At 34.7% G+C, this 20,190-nt stretch overlaps 2 protein-coding genes and 2 long non-coding RNA genes across 4 annotated transcripts; 3 read left to right on the top strand and 1 right to left on the bottom strand.

Annotated features, from left to right (window-relative positions):
- Window positions 1–233: 233 nt before the first annotated feature.
- Window positions 234–2,144, top strand: LOC114316501 (uncharacterized). The gene is made up of 4 exons (XM_082917904.1): window positions 234–368; window positions 1,317–1,398; window positions 1,531–1,607; window positions 2,025–2,144. Exons 1-4 carry the CDS (start codon window positions 234–236, stop codon window positions 2,142–2,144), a joined length of 414 nt encoding a protein of 137 aa, XP_082774030.1.
- Window positions 2,145–5,662: 3,518 nt separating this feature from the next.
- On the top strand, window positions 5,663–6,768 carry LOC145789078 (uncharacterized). The gene is made up of 2 exons (XR_014363677.1): window positions 5,663–6,351; window positions 6,432–6,768. It is a non-coding gene; the product is annotated as an uncharacterized LOC145789078 (long non-coding RNA).
- Window positions 6,769–9,373: 2,605 nt separating this feature from the next.
- Window positions 9,374–10,330, top strand: LOC145788910 (uncharacterized). The gene is made up of 3 exons (XR_014363676.1): window positions 9,374–9,465; window positions 9,556–9,699; window positions 9,782–10,330. It is a non-coding gene; the product is annotated as an uncharacterized LOC145788910 (long non-coding RNA).
- A 1,403-nt stretch (window positions 10,331–11,733) lies between these two features.
- On the bottom strand, window positions 11,734–15,733 carry LOC114316523 (ACT domain-containing protein ACR10). The gene is made up of 6 exons (XM_028263177.2): window positions 15,094–15,733; window positions 14,583–14,801; window positions 14,012–14,117; window positions 13,050–13,383; window positions 12,560–12,844; window positions 11,734–12,226 (listed from the first exon to the last, which is right to left on the bottom strand). Exons 1-6 carry the CDS (start codon window positions 15,245–15,247, stop codon window positions 12,089–12,091), a joined length of 1,236 nt encoding a protein of 411 aa, XP_028118978.1. The 5' UTR covers window positions 15,248–15,733; the 3' UTR covers window positions 11,734–12,088.
- Window positions 15,734–20,190: the final 4,457 nt, after the last annotated feature.

The following is a 20,190-nucleotide window of genomic DNA, read 5'->3' as shown; positions in this document are numbered from 1 at the left end:
CTTTTGCCGACCAACCATAATTTTGGTCGCGAATTACTTTTGCCGACCCTCAATTGGCGACCAAAGTAGCGACCAAAAAATTTGGTCGCGGATAACTTTTGCCGACCAAAAATAGACTTTTAGCGACCAATTTTTTTGTTGCCAAAAGTGTTAATTCTTGTAGTGAAAAAATCACAAAGTGTTTTTAATGTTTATTTTCATTCTAACCATTATCAAGATGTGTTTTGAAGGTGATGATACTAGTAGACGATGCTGGAGAAGCATATCCTCGTATGGATCACTCACCATGGAATGGTTGCACATTGGCCGATTTTGTGTTGCCGTTTTTTCTCTTCATAGTAGGTGTCGCAATCGCATTTGCCCTCAAGGTATATATTGTTCATAATTTTTTTAAGATAAATTATACTTATCACTTTCATATATTTATCTCAAATTTTATTTTGATTATTACATCTTCAATTGTGACATTAAAAAACATGTGCTTTTGACAAAGTTACAATGTATCTATGAGCGATTGTCAATAAATTAAATGAAAATAAAATTTATGACTATCATATAACCCAATTGTATTATTTTAGTCATCCAAGTTTGTTTAAATATTTTTTTTTAGTTCTTGACTTTGATTTGATAGTTCAATTTTTAATTCACTTGTATAATTTAGACGGAAATTAAATTAGGGGATTTTGACTCAATCAAAATTGTAAGGACCAAATTAAAAAATTTAGACAGAGTGTCAGATATTGTCAAGATAGAAAAATATTAATCTAATGACAATGTTGAAGATAATAATCTAAATAGATTACATATTTGACTTATTTTGTATCTTTAATCTAAGTAGATTTGCATGTGAGCTTGTAGTAGAGTAAATTCCGTAGCGCCTACAATGATTAATATTTAGCATTTTGTTTATCTTATGTCTTCATTAATGTATTAATTCATGATATTTTGGAAACTTATTGAGCATTTTATGTAACACATATTACTCAATACTATGACATAACTATGTAGCCAAGTCAACTTTACTGTCCAATTCAACTTTGAACCAGGATGCTACTACAATCAAGTCAATGCCCAATTCTAATGGTTTGATTGGCATAGAGAACTAATACATGGATACAATCAAGAAGAAGAGGTGAGCATATGGTCTGGTGCAGTGTAAAAGTAACCATATCTTGGGGCCGCTACTCCAATACCCCGGACCAAAAACAAAAACAAAAATATGCAAAACAAGCTCATCATTCATCTATCTTATGATCTCATAAATTTGGCTTATAGACTAACCAAATATGCAATGAATTTTGATCTTGATGTTGCAGAAAATACCAATGGTGAAGGATGCAGTCAAGAAAATAATCATAAGGACATTAAAGCTTCTTTTTTGGGGAATTATCTTGCAAGGTATTGAAAACAATTGAATGAGTTTTAGGGATAAGTAGACTACAAACTAAAAGGCAAAAGGTGTCAACTATCAGTTTCTATTCAGGCCAAATTGATCGAGCGAGGACTAATTAGAAAATTTGCATGATGCAGGAGGATACTCTCATGCACCAGATGATCTGTCTTATGGAGTTGACATGAAGCAAATCCGATGGTGTGGCATCCTCCAGGTAACGCATATTCTTACCCGTCATTCTTTTCACAAAGGTTACAAATAGTTGCAACCTGAAAATGATTTCAAGTAGCCAATTAGTAAAGATTTTAAATATGTGACATCTAATATTTGTATTTTGATATCAGAATTTATTGATAAATCTTTCAAGCCCAAGATATGATTTTATGGATGTTCTATGGATTATGGAATGAATTAACAGTCAAAGTGAGCTTTCTCATTCTGAATTGTCATCCGGCCTTCGCAAGTTAGAAGGAAAATATAAAAATAAAATATAAACCCCCTTAATTTTACTTTCATTTCAATTGAAATCGTTATTACAAAATTGAAATTTGTTCAGAGTATTTGCAAATGGGTGAATTCTAAAATAAAGTAAATACTAATGTCAATACCGGTTTGTTGTGTGTGTAAACAGAGAATAGCATTAGTATACTTGGTTGTAGCTCTAATAGAGACCTTCACCACCAAGCTCAGACCGACTGTCCTAGATCCCGGTCATTTCTCCATTTTCACTGCTTATAAATGGCAGTGGTAAGTGAAACACAAACTCTATTGAAACACAACGATGTCACATTCAAGGTTCTAAACTTTGCTTTGATTGTTCTAGGTTAGGAGGCTTTGTTGTGTTCCTCATTTACATTGTTAATGTAAATTGTAAATGTAAATTGTAAACCACCTACTCTACCAACCACCTCCACTTCACCTACTCCACCTACCACCTCCACTACACCACTCCACCTTCACTTCACATCTCCTATATAATGTACATACAATACACAACATTAAATATCAATCTATCAATAATACATCAGTTTTAACATGGTATCAGAGCTATAAGATTTAGGCCTATATTCCTTTCTTTCCGGCGGGCAGCCGGCCGGCAACCATGCCTTCGCTGCCCGCTGGAGTTTTTCAACAAAGTATGGCTCTATCCCACGCTTACTTCCATCAAACACAGAAGTCCCAATTGCCACGGATAGCCCAACACAACCCCATAACCACCTCTGCCTCTGGGTTTTTCTCCTTTGTCGCTGCCTCTGTGCAACCTCCATTACTTCCTGGTTCCTCTGGGACATTTCACGATTAACAGCTTCATATTTTGCAGCCTTTCGTTTCTCAATCTCCTCGAGAAGACCGAGTCTTATGGCATGCAGCTCCAATTCAATTCTTGGTCCATAAGAAGAAAAAAAAAATTTGAAGTAGATCCATCAGTGGAGAAATCTTCACTGGCATCAAAGAATTCGCCTTGATTAGACACAAAGCTCGGACACCCACCTTGCTTCCCAAAATCATCAACCCCAGCAGAGCTACCAACACTCACCGACTCACATCGAGGATCGAAGAAATCATCCACCACCGCCACCACAGAACCTCCATCTCTGTCCTCACCACCAGTCTCCATACCACAAACACCATCATCCACGAGTTCTTCAACAACAACAACAACATCACCATTCGAATTCGAATCGGTCTCACCATCTGGTGGAGACTTGAGCTGCGGAGTCTCATCAAATCCGCCGGCACGATGAGCGACGGCGTCTCCGCCGCGCCGCTTGTGGTTGACGACGTAAGGAGAGGGCGAGCGGGGAAAGGAAGAGTCGGGGATCGGAGCTGGTGCTGGAGTTGTATACAGAGCCGGTGATATGTATATGTGATTCGGGGTTTGAGTCCTCTTCTTCTCCTCCGAGCCCTCCGGGCTAAGTACGGTCCCACCGTGCCCTCGTCCCGCCAGACTACCTCGACTTAGAGAGCTCAAGCAACATCTTTCTCTCTCTATACATCATTCTATCAACTCAGGGACCCAGTTTTTTTATTTTTTGAATCAAGCCACCACATTACCCAAAACTAATTTTTTTATTCATTTTATTATCATTATCATCCTCCTCATCATGTCCCCCACTTTCTCTCTCTCATTTTTTTCACTTTCCCACCCACCGGGCACATGCTTTCGCCATTCATCTATTATTATTATTATTATTTAATAATAATAAAAAAACAAAAAAAAACAAAAAAACAAAAATACCAAACCCATTGCAGGTTTTAACAAAACCGTGGCTCAAGAAACCTACGCGAACCAATCTCCTTTTTCCCTCACTCTCTCGTTTTTTATTTCAAATATATTAATATTATTTCTTTCTTTATTTATTTTTCTTTCACCTTAAACAAAAACAAAACAAAACAAAACAACTCATTTTATTTCTGACAGGGATCCACCCCGATCACAGTTCTACACCAAAACACCCACAAAAAAAAAACAAAACAAAACAAAACAAAACAAAACAAAAAAAAAAAAAAAAAAAAAAAAAAAAAACCACCACCAACAACAACAACACAAGATTTGTTTTCTTTTCTGTAGACGGCCACCCACCGACCTCACTTCTTCGCCTCTTCCGCCGGTCTTTTCTTCTTGCCTCCGTCCTGGGCGGCCCTTGACGGTGCTGCCTCCGTGTTTCCCACGCCACCGAGCACGTTCACTCCCCCCTGCTCCTCCACCACAGCATATGGTGGACCTCCAAATCGGAACATCACGGTGGCCTTCCGCTTCAGCTCCTTGTTTTCCGCCTTTAGCACACTTGTCTCTGCTCGCGCATCCTTATACATGCGTTGGAGTAGAGCCAGTTGGGCGTTTAACTGCTGCACCTCATTTGTCCTACTCTGCAGCCGGTGCGACAAGTTTGTGACCGCAGTCATGGTCTCCACACATGACTTCAATGTATACTGATTGGCCTCAATATCAGTTTGTACCGCCATTTTTTGCTCCACAGACCGCATCGGAAAGTTCAACGGAGCAAAACCGGAGGTGTTTGGTTGAGGTTCACTGGCCACCGCACCAGTTATCTCTCTTGTTGCCTCGTTGAGGTCGGGAAAGAGAGTGAGCAGACCACGGGACGACGAAGCCATTTTCTGGGCAACAGAGTGTTACAGAATCTCTTTCTCAACAACGGAAGAGTTTTTTCAAAGGATTTTCGCAGGTTTTTTGTCTCAGCCTCTGCCTCAGCCTCAGCCTCAGCCTCCGTCTTGGTTAAATAGCCAAGGCAGACACGCGGATCATGCGCCGCTCGGCGCTCGACGACAAACTGGGCACGCCTTTTGATGGCACGCCTTTTGAAAGATTGGGCACACCTTTTGAGGGCACGACTTTTGAGGGCTCGATATCTATATCCATGTATATCTTTTGGGCAGCCTATATACACACTCATACAGTGTCTTCTACACCGGTCAGCTTTATCAATCCCTTTGTTTCAACCTCAAATAGGTTTCTATCTTCACACCTATTTGAGTTTGAGGGGGGGTTATACACAGTATCATGTATAAGTCGCCCATGGCGCACTCCCTAAGTCGCCCCCTTGGTGCACCACCACAATTTTCTACAACGGTCCGACATGACCCCGTAAACTGTCCCGACATTGATTCCGGTCAGCTTCTACATCGATCTGACATGACCCCATAAACTGTCTTCTACATCGGTCTGACACGACCACACAGTGTCTGCTACAACGGTCCGACATGACCCCGTAAACTGTCTTCTACACCGGTCTGACACGACCACACAGTGTCTGCTACATCGGTCCGACATGACCTCGTAAACTGTCCTGCTACAACGGTCCGACACGACCATACCATGTCTTCTACAACGATCTGACACGACCATACAGTGTCTCCTATCCCATTTTTAATTTTTTTTATCGCACAAATTTGGACCTTTTTACATGAGATTCGATCAGATATGAAATATCCAATTGTACCTAAAACCAAATAAAGAAAGCAAAGCACAAACAGCAAATACAAATTAGGTAAAAAAATCCAAACAAACAAAAAGTCAATCCCCACTGCAATCTTTCCTCTTTTTTTTTTTTCTTTTTTTTTTCCTTTTTAATTTTTTATTCTATTACATTTATAGATACCAAATAAAATAAAATTATAAAAAAAAAAAAAAAAACACTAGTGTAACGACGGCGGTGATGGTGGATGAGGAGGAGCATATTCGCATCAAAACATGGTTGGTTCGCATCAATCAAACAAGTTGGTTGTCTTTTGATTATTTTTTTAATAAATAAACCATGGTTGGTTTGCTTTGATTGAAGCCATTGATGAGATGATCTTGATCAGCTAGAAGATTGACGCACCGAACAAGCCACCACTTGTGCCCATTGTCTCAACCTCGTCTTCACCGTCTGAGGATTATCACCGGGATCGAATATGGAGTGGTTACCAACGGAAGATGACGGCGAGTCACACTCGGACGCCGTCGTGGAGGACTTCGAATTCTCATAAAACTGCTTATTAACAGTGTAATAGAGCCCTAAAGCAGGCAAAGTATCGGACAACCGTTGATCGATCTCCGGCGATTCGAACCCGAACCCTAGTTCAATACACGCCTTTAGCTCATCGAGGTCCTCGTCGGTGACGCTCTTGCTCCGCCGTATGCGGCTGTCGTGGTTTCCCTTCCGCCTCAGCCACGCCTCGTCGCGGTAGGCGTCCGGAGACCACGATTTCTGTTAAAATTGATGTATTATTGATTGATGTATGTTGTATATTACAACTATATATTACAAATGGTGGTGAGGGGCTCCTTATATAGGAGATGTAGTGGAGTAGGTGGTAGTGGTAGTGGTAGGTGGTAGGTGGAGTGGGTTAGGTTTAGTGGAGTAGGTTTAACATACATGATCACAACATATGCGCTATACGTGCCAGATTGGAGTTTCATGGTGCGCCAAGATCAAGGAACAGAGACATACACGGTATGCAACAAATAAATTATAAAGATTATGCCAAACTCACACATGCAGCGCAATGAAACTGATATTGTTCTGTTTTCCAGGTAAAATGTGGGATGAGAGGACACTTGGGACCTACTTGCAATGCTGTTGGTTATGTGGATCAACAAGTTTGGGGCATCAATCATCTCTACATGCAACCCGTCTGGATTCGCTTAAAGGTTAGGTCCAATATCAATTTTTCCTAATATGCTAATGATTAAGTCACCAATATTTTGGTGCTTTTCGATGATCTTGTAAGCTTGCACATTCAGTTCTCCTGATACTGGCCCACTTCGGGCAGATGCTCCAAATTGGTGTCGCGCTCCATTTGAACCGGAAGGCTTGTTGAGGTTTGTTGATCCATGAATAGAAATGAGAACAACAATATAGTTTTTTTTCTTTTTCTTTTTTCGAAAATGATGACTATGAGATAAACTTGGATTTTTTTTTCTTCTACTTTTGCTTAGTTCGATCTCAGCTATCATGTCAGGCATCATTGGCATCCATTATGGGCACATCTTGATACATTTTAAGGTTAGTTACAATCTTTTAGTTGCAAGTATCAATCATTAGTGAGGGCGAAACTTAAAATTCATGAAGATTGATGTAAGTGGGAATGTTTTGTAGGGTCACTCTGAGAGGTTCAAGCAATGGGTCTCAATGGGGCTTGGTTTACTTATTGTAGGCATCATTCTTCATTTTACAGATGGTGAGTCTCATGAAACTCATCTAGAAATGGTTTACAAAACAACAATGTTCCGGTGCTCGAAAAATTAACTAGATAAGTTGTCAAAAATTAAGTGTGGACCAAATTCATTCTGGATGTAGTCCACTAGGGGTGGGCAGCGAATATACTAATCCGCCAAAACCGACTGAACCGAACCAATCCGTCGCATTTTGGATGGATGCGTGATGACGAGCGGACGATTGCGAATTGATTTTCTCCAATCTGCCAATCTGGCAGACGGATGGCGGATTTGAGATTCCTTTGGCCGCAACCGAACCGCCAAACTGCGAACACCCCTAGTAATTTATAAGACTTTGTGTTTTCAGTTTGTTTAAATATTCTGTTTGTGTTTTCAATTAAAAAAGAGTTTAAATATTCTGTTGAAAAAAAGTTTTCAACTTGAATATTTTTTTTGAATTGAAAAAAATAAACGTATTATTTATTTATATTTTTTGGTTTTTAAATCTATCTCTAAAAATAATAAATAGAAAATATGATATATGCTGGTTGGTTTTTGTTTTAAAAAACAGATATAGATGTAACAATACAAAGACATACAATCTCTACTACTACTATGTTCATGGTTTTGGTGATTTGAATTGTTTTTATATTTTAAGAACCACAGATTGTAATACTTTATGTAGATGAGACATGCTGTGCTTGTAGTATGTGGATAAGGCATGCAGTGATTGTGATATTCTAAAGTTTTAAACTTTCATACTTTGGATGAGGCATGCAGTGATTGTAATATTTTTTTAAGTCATTAACTGTAATACTTTTTTTTTTCTTTTTTCTTTTTTTGAGGAAGTGCACAAGTTGAATTATGTTGAAAATTTATAAAATTTTAAACCGCCAATCGATTCGTATCCATCCGCCAAACAGTCAATCCGCTCAATCCATATCCGCCGGATTGGCGAATGGATGCGGATTGATTTTCTCCAATCCGCCAATCTGACGGACGGATGGCGGATTGGAGGTTCCGTGGCCGCAACCGACCCGTACCCACCCCTATAGTCCACATCCTATTAAATTTGAATCTACACCATACACTTTGACTCCATCTGGTTTACTTTTCAAATCATAACTTCGCAGCCCAAAACCCAAAAACCTATTTGGTTTTGGGTTTTCAAACCTATATTCAACTCAACTATTTGAAAACTCTTTTCAAAATTCATAACCAAATAAGTTTTAAATTTGTTCTTATTTGGTTTGTATTTTGAGTTATTATGTCAAAATTAATTTTTTGAAGAGAGTTTAGAAAATTTAAAATTTTGTTTGATTGTATATTTTGAAAATAGTTTTAGAGTTTTTGATGATTTGATATTTTTTTTATAGTTGAATAGACAGGTATAAGAGAAAAAGTGATTGAAATAGTTTTGGATGATTGAATGTTTTTCTTAAAAAAAAATCTAAATATTAGCCAAATAATTTGTTATGTTTTAGATATGTATGAGCGATCCAAAAAATATACGTAAATAGTAAACAAAATGTGAAAAAATGAAAAACAAATGTAATAAATATGAAACTTATAAATTTATGTAGATTGAGTAGATATAAATCAAAAAAGCAGCTTTAAAATTTTAAAAATGTTCTTATGAACTAATATATACATATGAAACTCTACCCTATAAATTATATTAGATCTATGTAAAAGATTACGTACGTAAAAGAAGTAAACAAAATAAAAATAAAATTGACTATAATATTATAAAAAGTTTTGACTACAAGACAAAAAAAAAAAAAAAAATACAAGACCCAAAACAACTCTAATTAAAAACTAATTTTGAGAATACCTAATCAAATAAGTTTTCAATTTACAAATTTTTAAAAACTACTTTCAAAATACACAATTCAAAATTTATTTTCAAAACCTATAACTAAACAAGTTTTAAATTTTCACAAGTCTTTTTCAGAAACTTATCTTTCAATATGAATTTCAAAACTAAACCAAATGGATTTTCGCCACTTTTCGGACTACTTTTTCTAGCTATGTAAAGTTTTCCTTTACATAAACTAACAGGAAATGCTAAACTATCCTAATTTACTATAAAAACGATGTGACAAGTAAATTATGATCAAAATGGAGGGCATCATGTTTTGAAAAAAAGATACCACAATCTGCCACATCATTCTATATAATAGTTCTGTATATATTTTTTATGTTTGTATATAATAACTCCAAACTAATTTATCGTAATAACTTAGTACAACAACCTTAACCATCATTTACTTGAAACAAGATCAACTTAATGTTTGTTTTTTTTCTCTGGTTTGTAGCTATTCCTCTAAACAAACAACTGTACAGCTTCAGCTATGTCTGTTTCACAGCTGGTGCAGCAGGAATTGTATTCTCTATATTGTACATACTGGTAATTAGATCGAATCTTCCCTATCCGCTTCTAGTATTAGACAGAAAAAAACAAGGAATAATCTAAACCTGTTCTGATAAATATGAACAGATTGATGTGTGGGGACTGAGGACTCCATTCTTATTCCTGGAATGGATAGGAATGAATGCAATGCTGGTGTTTGTGATGGCAGCACAAGGTATCTTTGCAGCATTCATAAATGGATGGTATTACAAGACTCCAAACAATTCACTAGTAAGTAATGACAGTTTTTTTTTTTTTTTTGGTCTTAATTTTTTTTATCATCTAATGGTGTGGAAAAAATTGAAATGATCAGGTCCATTGGATTCAAAAGCATGTCTTTGTTGATGTTTGGAACTCTCAGAGAGTTGGGACATTATTATATGTGATTTTTGCTGAAATTACCTTCTGGGGAGTGGTTGCTGGTGTCCTACACAAATTGGGTATATATTGGAAACTGTGAGAAGCAACAAAAAAAATAAATAAATAAAAAATAAGTGATCCTTGCACGAGATTCCTGCTAAAGTAGGGATGGTTAAGAAAAAATATATGCAGTCCTTCATTTCTGAAGAAACTATTTTTGTGATTTGAACCCACGCTACCAAAGATGCTAATGGAAACCCTTGACATTGGGCTCAGCCGCCATAAAATTGGGAGGTTAAAAAAAAAGTAAGAAAGTAAATGGAGGACTATGCACTTTTTTGTTTCAGTCATTATTTGTGTTTCAATTTAGCCAAGCATTCCTCAATGCTCATTCTAGTTGTCAAAATGACATTGTAGAAAGAGAAGATGTATTTAACCTTATTGCCTAAGGAAGAATATGTGATCAAGGAATATAAGATTTTCAATTGCAAGCTTAAACTATACATGGCATCTTCTTGATTGTTTCACGGCCATTCCGCTCTGTCAATCGCTATATGATTAGTAAAATTAAATTCAAATAAATTTATATCATTTGTAATTACAACCTCCAATGTTAATTTTAAGACTTCTACCCCCTTCACATTTTTGTAAACAGTGATTATATCACTCTTTTTTACCATTACATTTGCATGGACATTTTGTACAGAAATCTTGTGACATATTTTTTGACTCCATGATGTCATGTTTGGTTACAGATTGGCCAAAACTGTTTGAGAAAGTTTTGATTTCTTAATTTATTTTGTACTTTACAACATCACTCAATGGTTAATTAGCTGGATTACAAAGAGAAAAAGTTGTAAGAAACCCCACAAAACACTTTACACGTTTGAAAGTTAATGCTGATCAAATTCAATGTCACAGAGATGGGGGCTCCACTGAAATTATGTCAAAATCTGACTCCTTTGGATAGTAATATGTTGACAGATATATATATATATATATATACATATAAATATGTGGGTAATGAAAAAGACAATGGATACATATATGGAACATGTTAATACAAAAACAACTGCAATTATTAGGCCGATATGAATGAAGATGAGAAGCAAGAACCAACAACGTTCAAATCATTGTTGAGTCATCAATTTTATATATATCTAGTTATTCAACATTTTTTTCCATGTTCGATCCTATTTTGGCATATGTAGTTACCAATTATTTTTAAAAATTAAATTGACAGTCAAATATGGTTTACTTTGACTAGGTTTTTGTCATATCTGCATAAAGAAGATAAGAGGGGACAAGCCAATATAATTGAAAAAGTAAAAAAAAAGAAATACAAATGGTTTATTAAACAAGTCCTGCCAAGTTGTCTTGGTAGGAAAAGTATCACTCCCGACTCTTGATGGGAAAGTTCTATGATATACATATATCCTCAAAAATTACTACTCATTGGAAGGGTTACGACACAATTTGATTGTCGACGACAATGTGAAACTCAATGTTGTTAGAAAATCATATTTTGTCACAATCCAACTACAGTTAATTCTAATTTCCACCACATTATGTCAAGTTTTCAAGGAGTGCATTATGAAAATGCGCATCACATTTTGACCCTCTTGATAGGGACAAATTTTGAGAGTGAACGTGGGTAGTGAAGTAGTCATGGCACGACTAGGTGCACATACACTTATTACCCAAGAAAATTACTGGACATCCAAAGCCAAGCTCCACCAGCATCATACCAATACTGCTTCTATATAGGTCCGAAGGAAGCAACCATATATGCATGCTTAGTTGGCGCTATAAGACTATTTTGATTAATTACTCAATACTTTTAATTAGAGAATCCCATGAATGGAGTGATTCACGGGATTGATTGGAAGAATCATGTCATTGTAATTTGTTGGAATAATTTGACTCCATAAAACCGGGGAAAATAGTTAGGTAGGAGAGCATGGTTTTAATCTAAATAACATAGCTATAACATCCATACAAGGGTACACCATGTAGCTCTTCTCCTCTACAGATTTCATATACACAATGACGGGAGTGCCTCAACTCTCCTCTCATCTCCTCACTACCAACTCTACTTCATCTTTTTTACTAGAATATCATACAGCTCAGCTTTTTCACAACATACCTCCTTATTTACATCTAGTACATATTTAACCTGATTGAAGATTGCTGTTCAGTGATGCAAGGAAGCTTGTTGCAAATATGCAATCCGAACGAAACGGTATATCGTCAGACATATTCACTCCCACCCCATTAACATCTTCCAGACTGCTTCCTCAATCTGGTTCCTTGGAACAAACAAGCCCTCCCCTTCATCGAGTAAAACTCTGTACACTTCCCATTCGCGATCCCCAATCATGTGCCTCCCAATCTCAGCCTGCAAATGGAATTGGACCAATTTGGAATGAGAAAAAGAGCAAAAACAAAAAACAAATTATAGAAGACTCTCAAAAACCCATTAGAGAAGGACAATGATGTATCATAACAGAATGAAGCTCATCTACTCCCTTCTATGCCCCCTTCAAGGAGACAGAGGAATGGTACATTGAAGGGGACAGACAATCTGTATTCATCATAAAACATTGTAAAGGAAACAATTCTGGCCATGAACTCTAACACTGCACATCAAAGAGATGAGGGAGAATCCATATGGGTGGAAGAAATAATCCCATTTTGAGCTACTATATGTAGTATGGAGATCAGGAAATACCGAAAAAATGCCAGTGTTGAGCATCTTGAGAGCAAGGGTGATGTCGTGGAAAACAAGAGGCCGGCCCTTGCCAGATAACTCAACGGGATTTGCTACCAGAAGTTCTGTATCAGGACCCCGGCTCACCAGAGCTACTCTAATAGGACACAGTAGTTCCATCCGAATACGCAAAAGCAATGCTTTCTGCTTGCTAGGGTCAACTATCTTCTTCCCATCTGCTTGCATGATGAACAAGTCCAATTCACAATTTCTATTCTCTTTTGTGGTGAATCGCCCATAAGAAATCTGGTAAACATAACGGGATATTAATGTTAAAAACACAAATCCAGTACAAGTCATAGCACTTTGCAATATTAAAACATATAAAGCAAAGCAGCCAATAAAGAAATGGTGACTGAACAAGCATGCTATATTATGAACAACATTAGAATAATTTTATTGTAAAAAAAAAAAAAAAAAAAAAACTAGTAGATCAATCCAAATTATCTACCTGGATATTGTAATCCTTTAAAGTTCTCATAATATCGTAGAGTAGACCTTTGTGATCTTTACAGACAATTTGGACAAGCGTGTGAGCAGGACTGAGAGCATTATCCATAGTGATAGATACACTGTTGGAGGTGAGAGATCCACTTTGGTGTTCATCTACGTCTAACTTAAACTTGTCGTCTGTGATTGCAGGAGGAAGAAATGAGGGCCCTTGTGAACATGCGGTAATTTCAGGGCCAACCATTTCTATTTCACAACTAATCATGGCATCCCCTAAAACATCTTTTAAATGGTCGTGTGTATCGTCCTGTCTCTTCTTGGTATGCATAAGTTCCCTGACAACATTGAAAGAAACATAAGGTCACAAACATAAGGTCACAAAGGGGATTCACATCAACTACAACGACTTAGATAATTATAACTTAACGGCATTATCAAAACTTAATTATATAATACAATAAACGGATGCTCTCCACCTTGGGGTTTAAAATTTTGATACAATTTATGATGTCCCACGACTGCAAACAAACAAATGGGAAAAACGAAAACAATTATTTACAAATAGTCTTAATTTAAGTCAATCAACCAGATTACTCCATGCATGACCATAGTTCAAAACCAAACTATTGCACATTCCCGGTTGCCTTGGTAACGAAATTTCACTAATAGAGAGGCATCAAACCATCATGTATCCTCACTATCCCTGTTTCAGTTTAGGATAAGGATAAATGGGACAAGATATCCATTTAAAAAATATGTGGATCCAACTCGTCCACAAGAAAGCTGCCATAAATTTTTATCATATTCCATGTAATCAACTCAATCCCACATAGTGAAGACAGTGTATAGTAGGAACATTGACATACGAGTTAAAAATCTCCCCATAAACACTTACCCAGGAAAAAATTAGAAATAATAGTACTTATTGTTAACTGAGCATGGACTGAGTCTAGATTGTAGAACCTGGTGTCTGTGATGAAAAATAAGTCCATCACTCTGCCATCCGGGGTAGTAGACACCTTCACTCTCTTTATTGTAAGCTCGAGATCGCAAAGAACAACCGTCACATCTGCCCAAAATTTTCTCCATAACTCAGTGACAGTTAAATTACTGATATGATGCTAGAATTTACAAAATCAATCAGCACACAAACAGAACAAAGGAACAAGGAAAAAATCAAAAATATTTAAATAAATAATCTGAAACAAAAAAAGAAAAGAAGGGAAAATCATGTAATTCCACAATGCTCCTTTGAAACCTAGGTAAAAGCCCTCAAAACTTTTATCTTTACAACAAGCAAGTCAGCTTCTCAGAAATCAAACAGCACATAAAGGAGGATAAAGAACAAAGATACTACAACATCAAAAATTCATGATTAGAAAACATGCTTAGATTTCAAATTCATCTGGACAAAAGACTAGCTACGAAATCATAGAACCAACAGGAGCATAAAGATCAGTTTAGTGGAACAAGCAATTCAATTAAAACCCAGCAAAAATTTCACAGATATAAGCAGTGGATACAAGAAAATTACCATGAAGAAGGCCTCTTCGATCGCGGCAACAGAACTTCAAGAGGAAAACATCAGGAGGCTTGGGGGGCTGCAATTCGGATCGGTAAAAGTAAATCCCAGAAGCTGAAGAACAAGAAGGGCATACCCCCATCATTCTCTTCTTCAACAAACTCCATCTGGTATTTGGTTTTCCAATGACCCAGAACACTATGTAGCACCATTTCCCGTCAGTAGACACATCTGCAACACACAATTAAGGAAGCAAATAAACAAAACTATCCAAAACCCACCACTTATTTGAGAAAACGCCAAAGAGAAAACTGCTTAGCACAATTCTACTGTTTCAGAAAATACCCATCAGAAAGAAAAATCATTTCCAACTAGCCAAACAGGTTGAAAACCAAATTAAGGGGAAAATTCACAAGAACCACAAATACCCATGGGTTAGTTCGCAAAACTGAGACAGACCCAAAACTTAATAGGAATTAAGGATTCATATGCAGAGAGAGAGAGAGAGAGAGAGAGAGCATACCAACTCTGACAATGCTTAAACCGAAGAAGAGGATGAGGCGGCAAAGATCACAACCCAAGCCAGTTTTGTCAGGGCAATTGACAGTGATCACACTTGGGTCTCCTTCTTTCTCAGACTGCCTCAAGATCACCACGTCGTCGTATAGAATCCCCATATCTTCGTCTTCTTCTTCTTCAAATCAAAACCAAACCCAAATCTTCAAACACAAAAAAGATCCGAACTTTTCTCTTTGCCACCACTCACTCTGTTTTTGGCTTCTTTCAAACACTCCTCTCCTTTCTTCACTCTGTTCTATGTAACCACAAAATAGTTGGAACAGAGTAAAAAAAAAAAACCCCAAAAATTTGGGATCTTTTGGGGGATTTTTTATTAACCGTTCTTTCTATCTCTCCTGTATATACAGCACAAATAGAGAGAGAGAGAGAGAGAGAGAGAGAGAGATGGGTGGTTCTTGTGAGTCAATTTGAGCTAGGTGTGGTGTAGTGTGGTGTTGGGGGAGGGGTGTAGTTGTAGTTGTTGTTTGGTGTGCTGTCGGTTTTGCGATGATTATTAAAAACTCCTTTTCTCTTTGCCGGCTTTGGAAGTCTTTATAAAAGACCAACCTATAAGAGTTCATCACTTTAAAATTAGAATTTTAATTGACTTTGGAGAGTGGTTTAGGATATTTTAAATAAATGTATTTTTTATTTTTTTTATAAAAAGATGTATAAATTTAAAGAGAAAATATTGATTGATGTGATTCAAAAAAGATAAAAAAATAAAAAATGTGAACTTATTTAGGGTTGATTTGGAATGTTCTAAAAAAGTGTTATTTTTGACTTATTGGCTTATATGGATTAGGTTTGAGTTGAGTTTGATGTGATGTGTTAGAGAGGTGATATGATTTAAATAAGATGATGTGACTTAAATAAGATAGTGACTTTTTAACTTTTATACTAACCTATCACTCGTGTTATGCACGGGATAATTATAGATATTTATATTTATTTTAGATTTTTTTTAATATATAAATTATGCTTTTAAGATTTTTTATAAAAATAATTTAACAATCTTATCACTAGCTATAGTGTGTGGGAGAAATTAAAAAGGGTACTGCAGTAATTATACACGAATTTTATCTATAATTATTTGTATGAGGTAATTTTAAATGCTAATTAGGGGATTGTATCAATAAATGCAAGTATGTGGAAAGGCACGTGGATTGAAAAAAGTTAATAAATGCTAATCAGGAAATTTTGACCAAATCAATAAATGCTGAGTTTTTTTTTTAAATAAAAAATTTAGAAAATTCAGATTGGGATATTAAAACTCCCACAGGCATTGGGGGTTAAAAACCCCATTTTGCTTAATATATAGTATAACTATAGATATAGATAATATAATATAGATAGATGTGTTGAAATTTTCAAGAATTTTGTTTATGCTGGTCTTTAATGCATTAAAGTTTAATTATTAGGGGGTTTTGACCAAATCTCCCAAAAGGCATAGGGATTAGGAGAAATTAATAAATACTGAGGTTTTTTTTTTAAATCAAAAAAATAGAAAATTAGGATTGGAATATTGGAGCTCCCACAAGCCTTGGGGTTAAAAACCCCTTTTGCTTAATATATAGTATAGATAAATAGATAGATAGATAGATAGATAGATATATCTTTTTATTTTTATTTTTATTTTTATTTTTGTGTGGTTTCTATGGATTTTTTTTTTAATTTATTTAAGATGGAGTTGTGGGTATCTTTTTTTTTAAATTTAATTTATCTGTGATTTCCATTTGTTTTTAATTATTATTATTTAGGTAAGTTATGATATGAGTTAGATATATGATAGATATGTGAGTTTTATTGATTTAAAGTTTATTTAGATAACTGTAAAAAAAAATAGTTTTTTAATTTTTTTTTGTTATGTTATAATATAATATATAAAATATTGGTAGATATCTACAACTTTAATAAAAAATATTATCTGATTTTTTGGGGAAGAGAAAAATAATGCAAGTTTTAATATTTTTTTTTTTAAATTTGTGAGAGAGATTAGGAGGGAGAGATTATGAAATATTTTTGTTATTAAATAAATAAATCAGTCAATAGTTTTTTTTAATCTATTTTGTAAATTAAAAATCAATAATTTTGGAAAATTGATTAATTTTTCTTATTAAGTGATTTAAAATTTTGATAGATATACATAAAAAATATATATATAATTATATTATTAAATCATAATTAAATTTAAATGTTATATATTTTTGAGATTTATAGCTAAATTCTTATCTTTTTTTATTTTTGTATGTAACCATAGTGTATGGGAGAAATTGAAAAGGGTATTGCAATAATTATGAGAGAAGTCAAAAGGGATTGTGGGTTGGGAGATGTTAATAAATGCTGAGGTTTTTTTTTTTTTAAATCAAAAATTTAGAAAATTAGGATTAGGAGATTGGAGCTCCCACAGGCTTTGGGTTAAAAATCCCCTTTTACTTAATATATAGTATAGATTATTTAATTTATGTCAAACCAACCCTTAGTCTTCCCAAACCAAGCCTTAATGTTTTAATTAAGTTTTAATGTGATACAAAATAAAAATAAAAAATAAAAATAAATAAGACTAAAATAGCACATCAAATTAAGATTTACTTCCCATTAAAGTTATTAAAATTCTTATATTAAAGCTCAAAAGCCTTTTTTTTTTTCTTTTTTTTCTTTTTTAAACCAATACGTCTGCTTTTGCGTGGGAAGATTTTCCGGCTTCTTTCCTTCCCATTTTCCCACTAATTTTTTTTACGGCGTGACTAGTCCTACACAGCGGCTTACGAGTTCCATTCCACCTCCTCTCCCTCATTTTCTCTCATTTTTAATTTCTCATTTCTCGTTTCATTTTCTCTTCTCATCTCAATGTCACCAACACCACATTAATAAAGGAGTAATGTTAGAAATCCCAAATATTCTATCAAAAATTTTATCAAATGTCTCACATAGATGTGGGACTCATACAATGTGGGTCCCATGTGGGTCTCACACCCATGTGAGACATTTGGTAAAACTTTTGGTAAAATTTTTAAAGTCTCTAACATTTTTGTTAATAAATAAGATAATTTTATGATAATAAATAGGGTGTTTATTTATGATTAAATTATATATATATATATATATGTATCTATGTTTATGTTTATTTAAAATGTTGTTAAATAAAAACTTAAGCTGAAGTAGTTTGATGATTAATTTTTACAATAATAAATTAAGATATTTAGGTTAATTTAATTATATATATAATATATATGTTTAATTTAAAATGTTATTAACTAAGAAATTTAGATTAAAACCAAAAAAAAAAGGTAAAACAAAGTTAGCTTCGTCTTCTTATATTAAAATTTAACTTTGACTAATTTTTTTTCTCTTTCTTACTCTCAAAATAAGCATGCGAGATACATTCTCTGCTAGTTTGGATGAAAAATGTAACTGTAGCATTTTAATCTAAAATTACATAGGAGGTATGTTACTATGTGACTATTTTTAAAAGGTACAGGGAGCTAAAGTGCTATTGGGTCATACTACTTGGGAGGCATGTGGCTATTTTCAAAAGATATAAGGAGTTAAAATGTCATTGGGTCATACCACAAGAGAGAAATGAATTTTACCCTTTCTTTTTTGATAAATTAAACCAAAAATGATACATCCCTCTAATTTAGAAGCTCTATAACTTTGCAATGAAAAAAAAAAATCACATCATTATGGGGCCCACACACACCATTAGAGCTCTCTAGAGCTCTTCTTTTAGAGCTTCCAATCTTTTTTCAAATTAAACTGGGAAAATGAGTGAGAGCACTAATTAGTGCTATCACTAATGATATGGCAGTGGGCCTCACCATAAATGATTTGATGTTTTGGCCTTGGTGTTGTATTTTTTTTCTTTTTTTATTGAGTGACATGTCATTAGTGGTCTTTTTAGAGTTCCAAAATTAGTAGTCTCTATCATTGTTGATTAAACTGACATCTCCTGAAATTTGAAAAAAATAAGTAGACTCTCATAATTATATTTTAAAATAAAATTAAATGCAATAGTTCCCCCCCCCCCCTTTGTTCATATGACAAATTAAATAATTTAATAACATTGGCCCAATACTATGTGAGATCACATATTTGTGTTGATCCCTTGCAACAATGACAAAGTAAAAATTAAGGCAATAATGCCAAAACGTTGGGGAAATTTTTGTTGAAAACAAAGTGCCACATGGAATCAAGAGAATGGCAATGTTTCAACTCACGATTGCAATTGTTGATAAGCAAAATCATAATATCATTGAACAGTTGAAAGAAAATATGACATGAAATATATATTGGTTTTGAGGAAGAGGTACAAAACATGTGTTCCACGCTGTTTTAACAAATCTATTTTATGTATTATGATATGATTGATAAGGTGGGGTGTTATTGTCTTTAAATATGTTTTTGAAAAAAAACCCCTTACCCTTCTTTTCAACTTTAGGTACTGTTGCGCTTTGTTGAACACCCTTAAAATAATTCCTCATTTTTAACTCACAGTAAATCAAATAAAGAAAATTCCTAACTAGTGGGGTTTCTATCCCAAAAAAAAAATTTAATATTATTTTCTCGTTTTAAAGCAAAAAAATTCATCATTGGATTTATAATATCAAAAACATTATTGCCACCTCAATCTAAATGAAATTTTATACAAAAAAAATATGTTTGTATAAAAAATCTTGAGTATATTTACTCTCTTTTGGTAGTGTCTCAAAATTTTTGTGAGATCGCTGAATATCAAAATGATGACTTATCTTGCTAGGCCTTTGAAAAATTAAGACTTTCAACAATAAGCAACGACGGATTCAATGATTTAATGATTGATCCACGCTACTCTCTTTGACCCATGTTGAACTTTAACTAAAGCAATTGTATCACTTGCATATAAAAACTTGCACAAAAGAGAGACAAAGGTTCGGCTCACAACCTTCATTGTTAGACATTTCAATGCCATTTTATTTGGTCACCGCCAGCCAGACATTTTTAGCAAAGCAAAACTTGAAATGTATCTCAAATTGTCTAAACAACAATGTTAGGTATTCAAAAAACTTATTGAGAAAAATAT

Source organism: Camellia sinensis, chromosome 3, assembly GCF_055761805.1.
Source record: "Camellia sinensis isolate YWXY chromosome 3, ASM5576180v1, whole genome shotgun sequence".
NCBI lineage: Eukaryota > Viridiplantae > Streptophyta > Magnoliopsida > Ericales > Theaceae > Camellia > Camellia sinensis.
The sequence above is the reverse complement of the archived record's forward strand: the minus strand, read 5'-3'. Positions and strand labels throughout refer to the sequence as shown.

What these genes read in the sequence shown, in the direction of transcription:
- LOC114316523 (XM_028263177.2), bottom strand. Translation starts at nt 15,247, where the DNA reads ATGGGGATTCTATACGACGACGTGGTGATCTTGAGGCAGTCTGAGAAA. An exon ending in TTTTTCATCACAGACACCAG is followed by an intron (nt 13,384 to 14,011) that starts GTTCTACAATCT and finishes CAATGTTGTCAG; the next exon opens with GGAACTTATGCATACCAAGA. An exon ending in TAAAGGATTACAATATCCAG is followed by an intron (nt 12,845 to 13,049) that starts GTAGATAATTTG and finishes TATGTTTACCAG; the next exon opens with ATTTCTTATGGGCGATTCAC.
- LOC114316501 (XM_082917904.1), top strand. Translation starts at nt 234, where the DNA reads ATGATACTAGTAGACGATGCTGGAGAAGCATATCCTCGTATGGATCAC. An exon ending in TTGGGGAATTATCTTGCAAG is followed by an intron (nt 1,399 to 1,530) that starts GTATTGAAAACA and finishes TGCATGATGCAG; the next exon opens with GAGGATACTCTCATGCACCA. An exon ending in GATGGTGTGGCATCCTCCAG is followed by an intron (nt 1,608 to 2,024) that starts GTAACGCATATT and finishes GTGTGTAAACAG; the next exon opens with AGAATAGCATTAGTATACTT.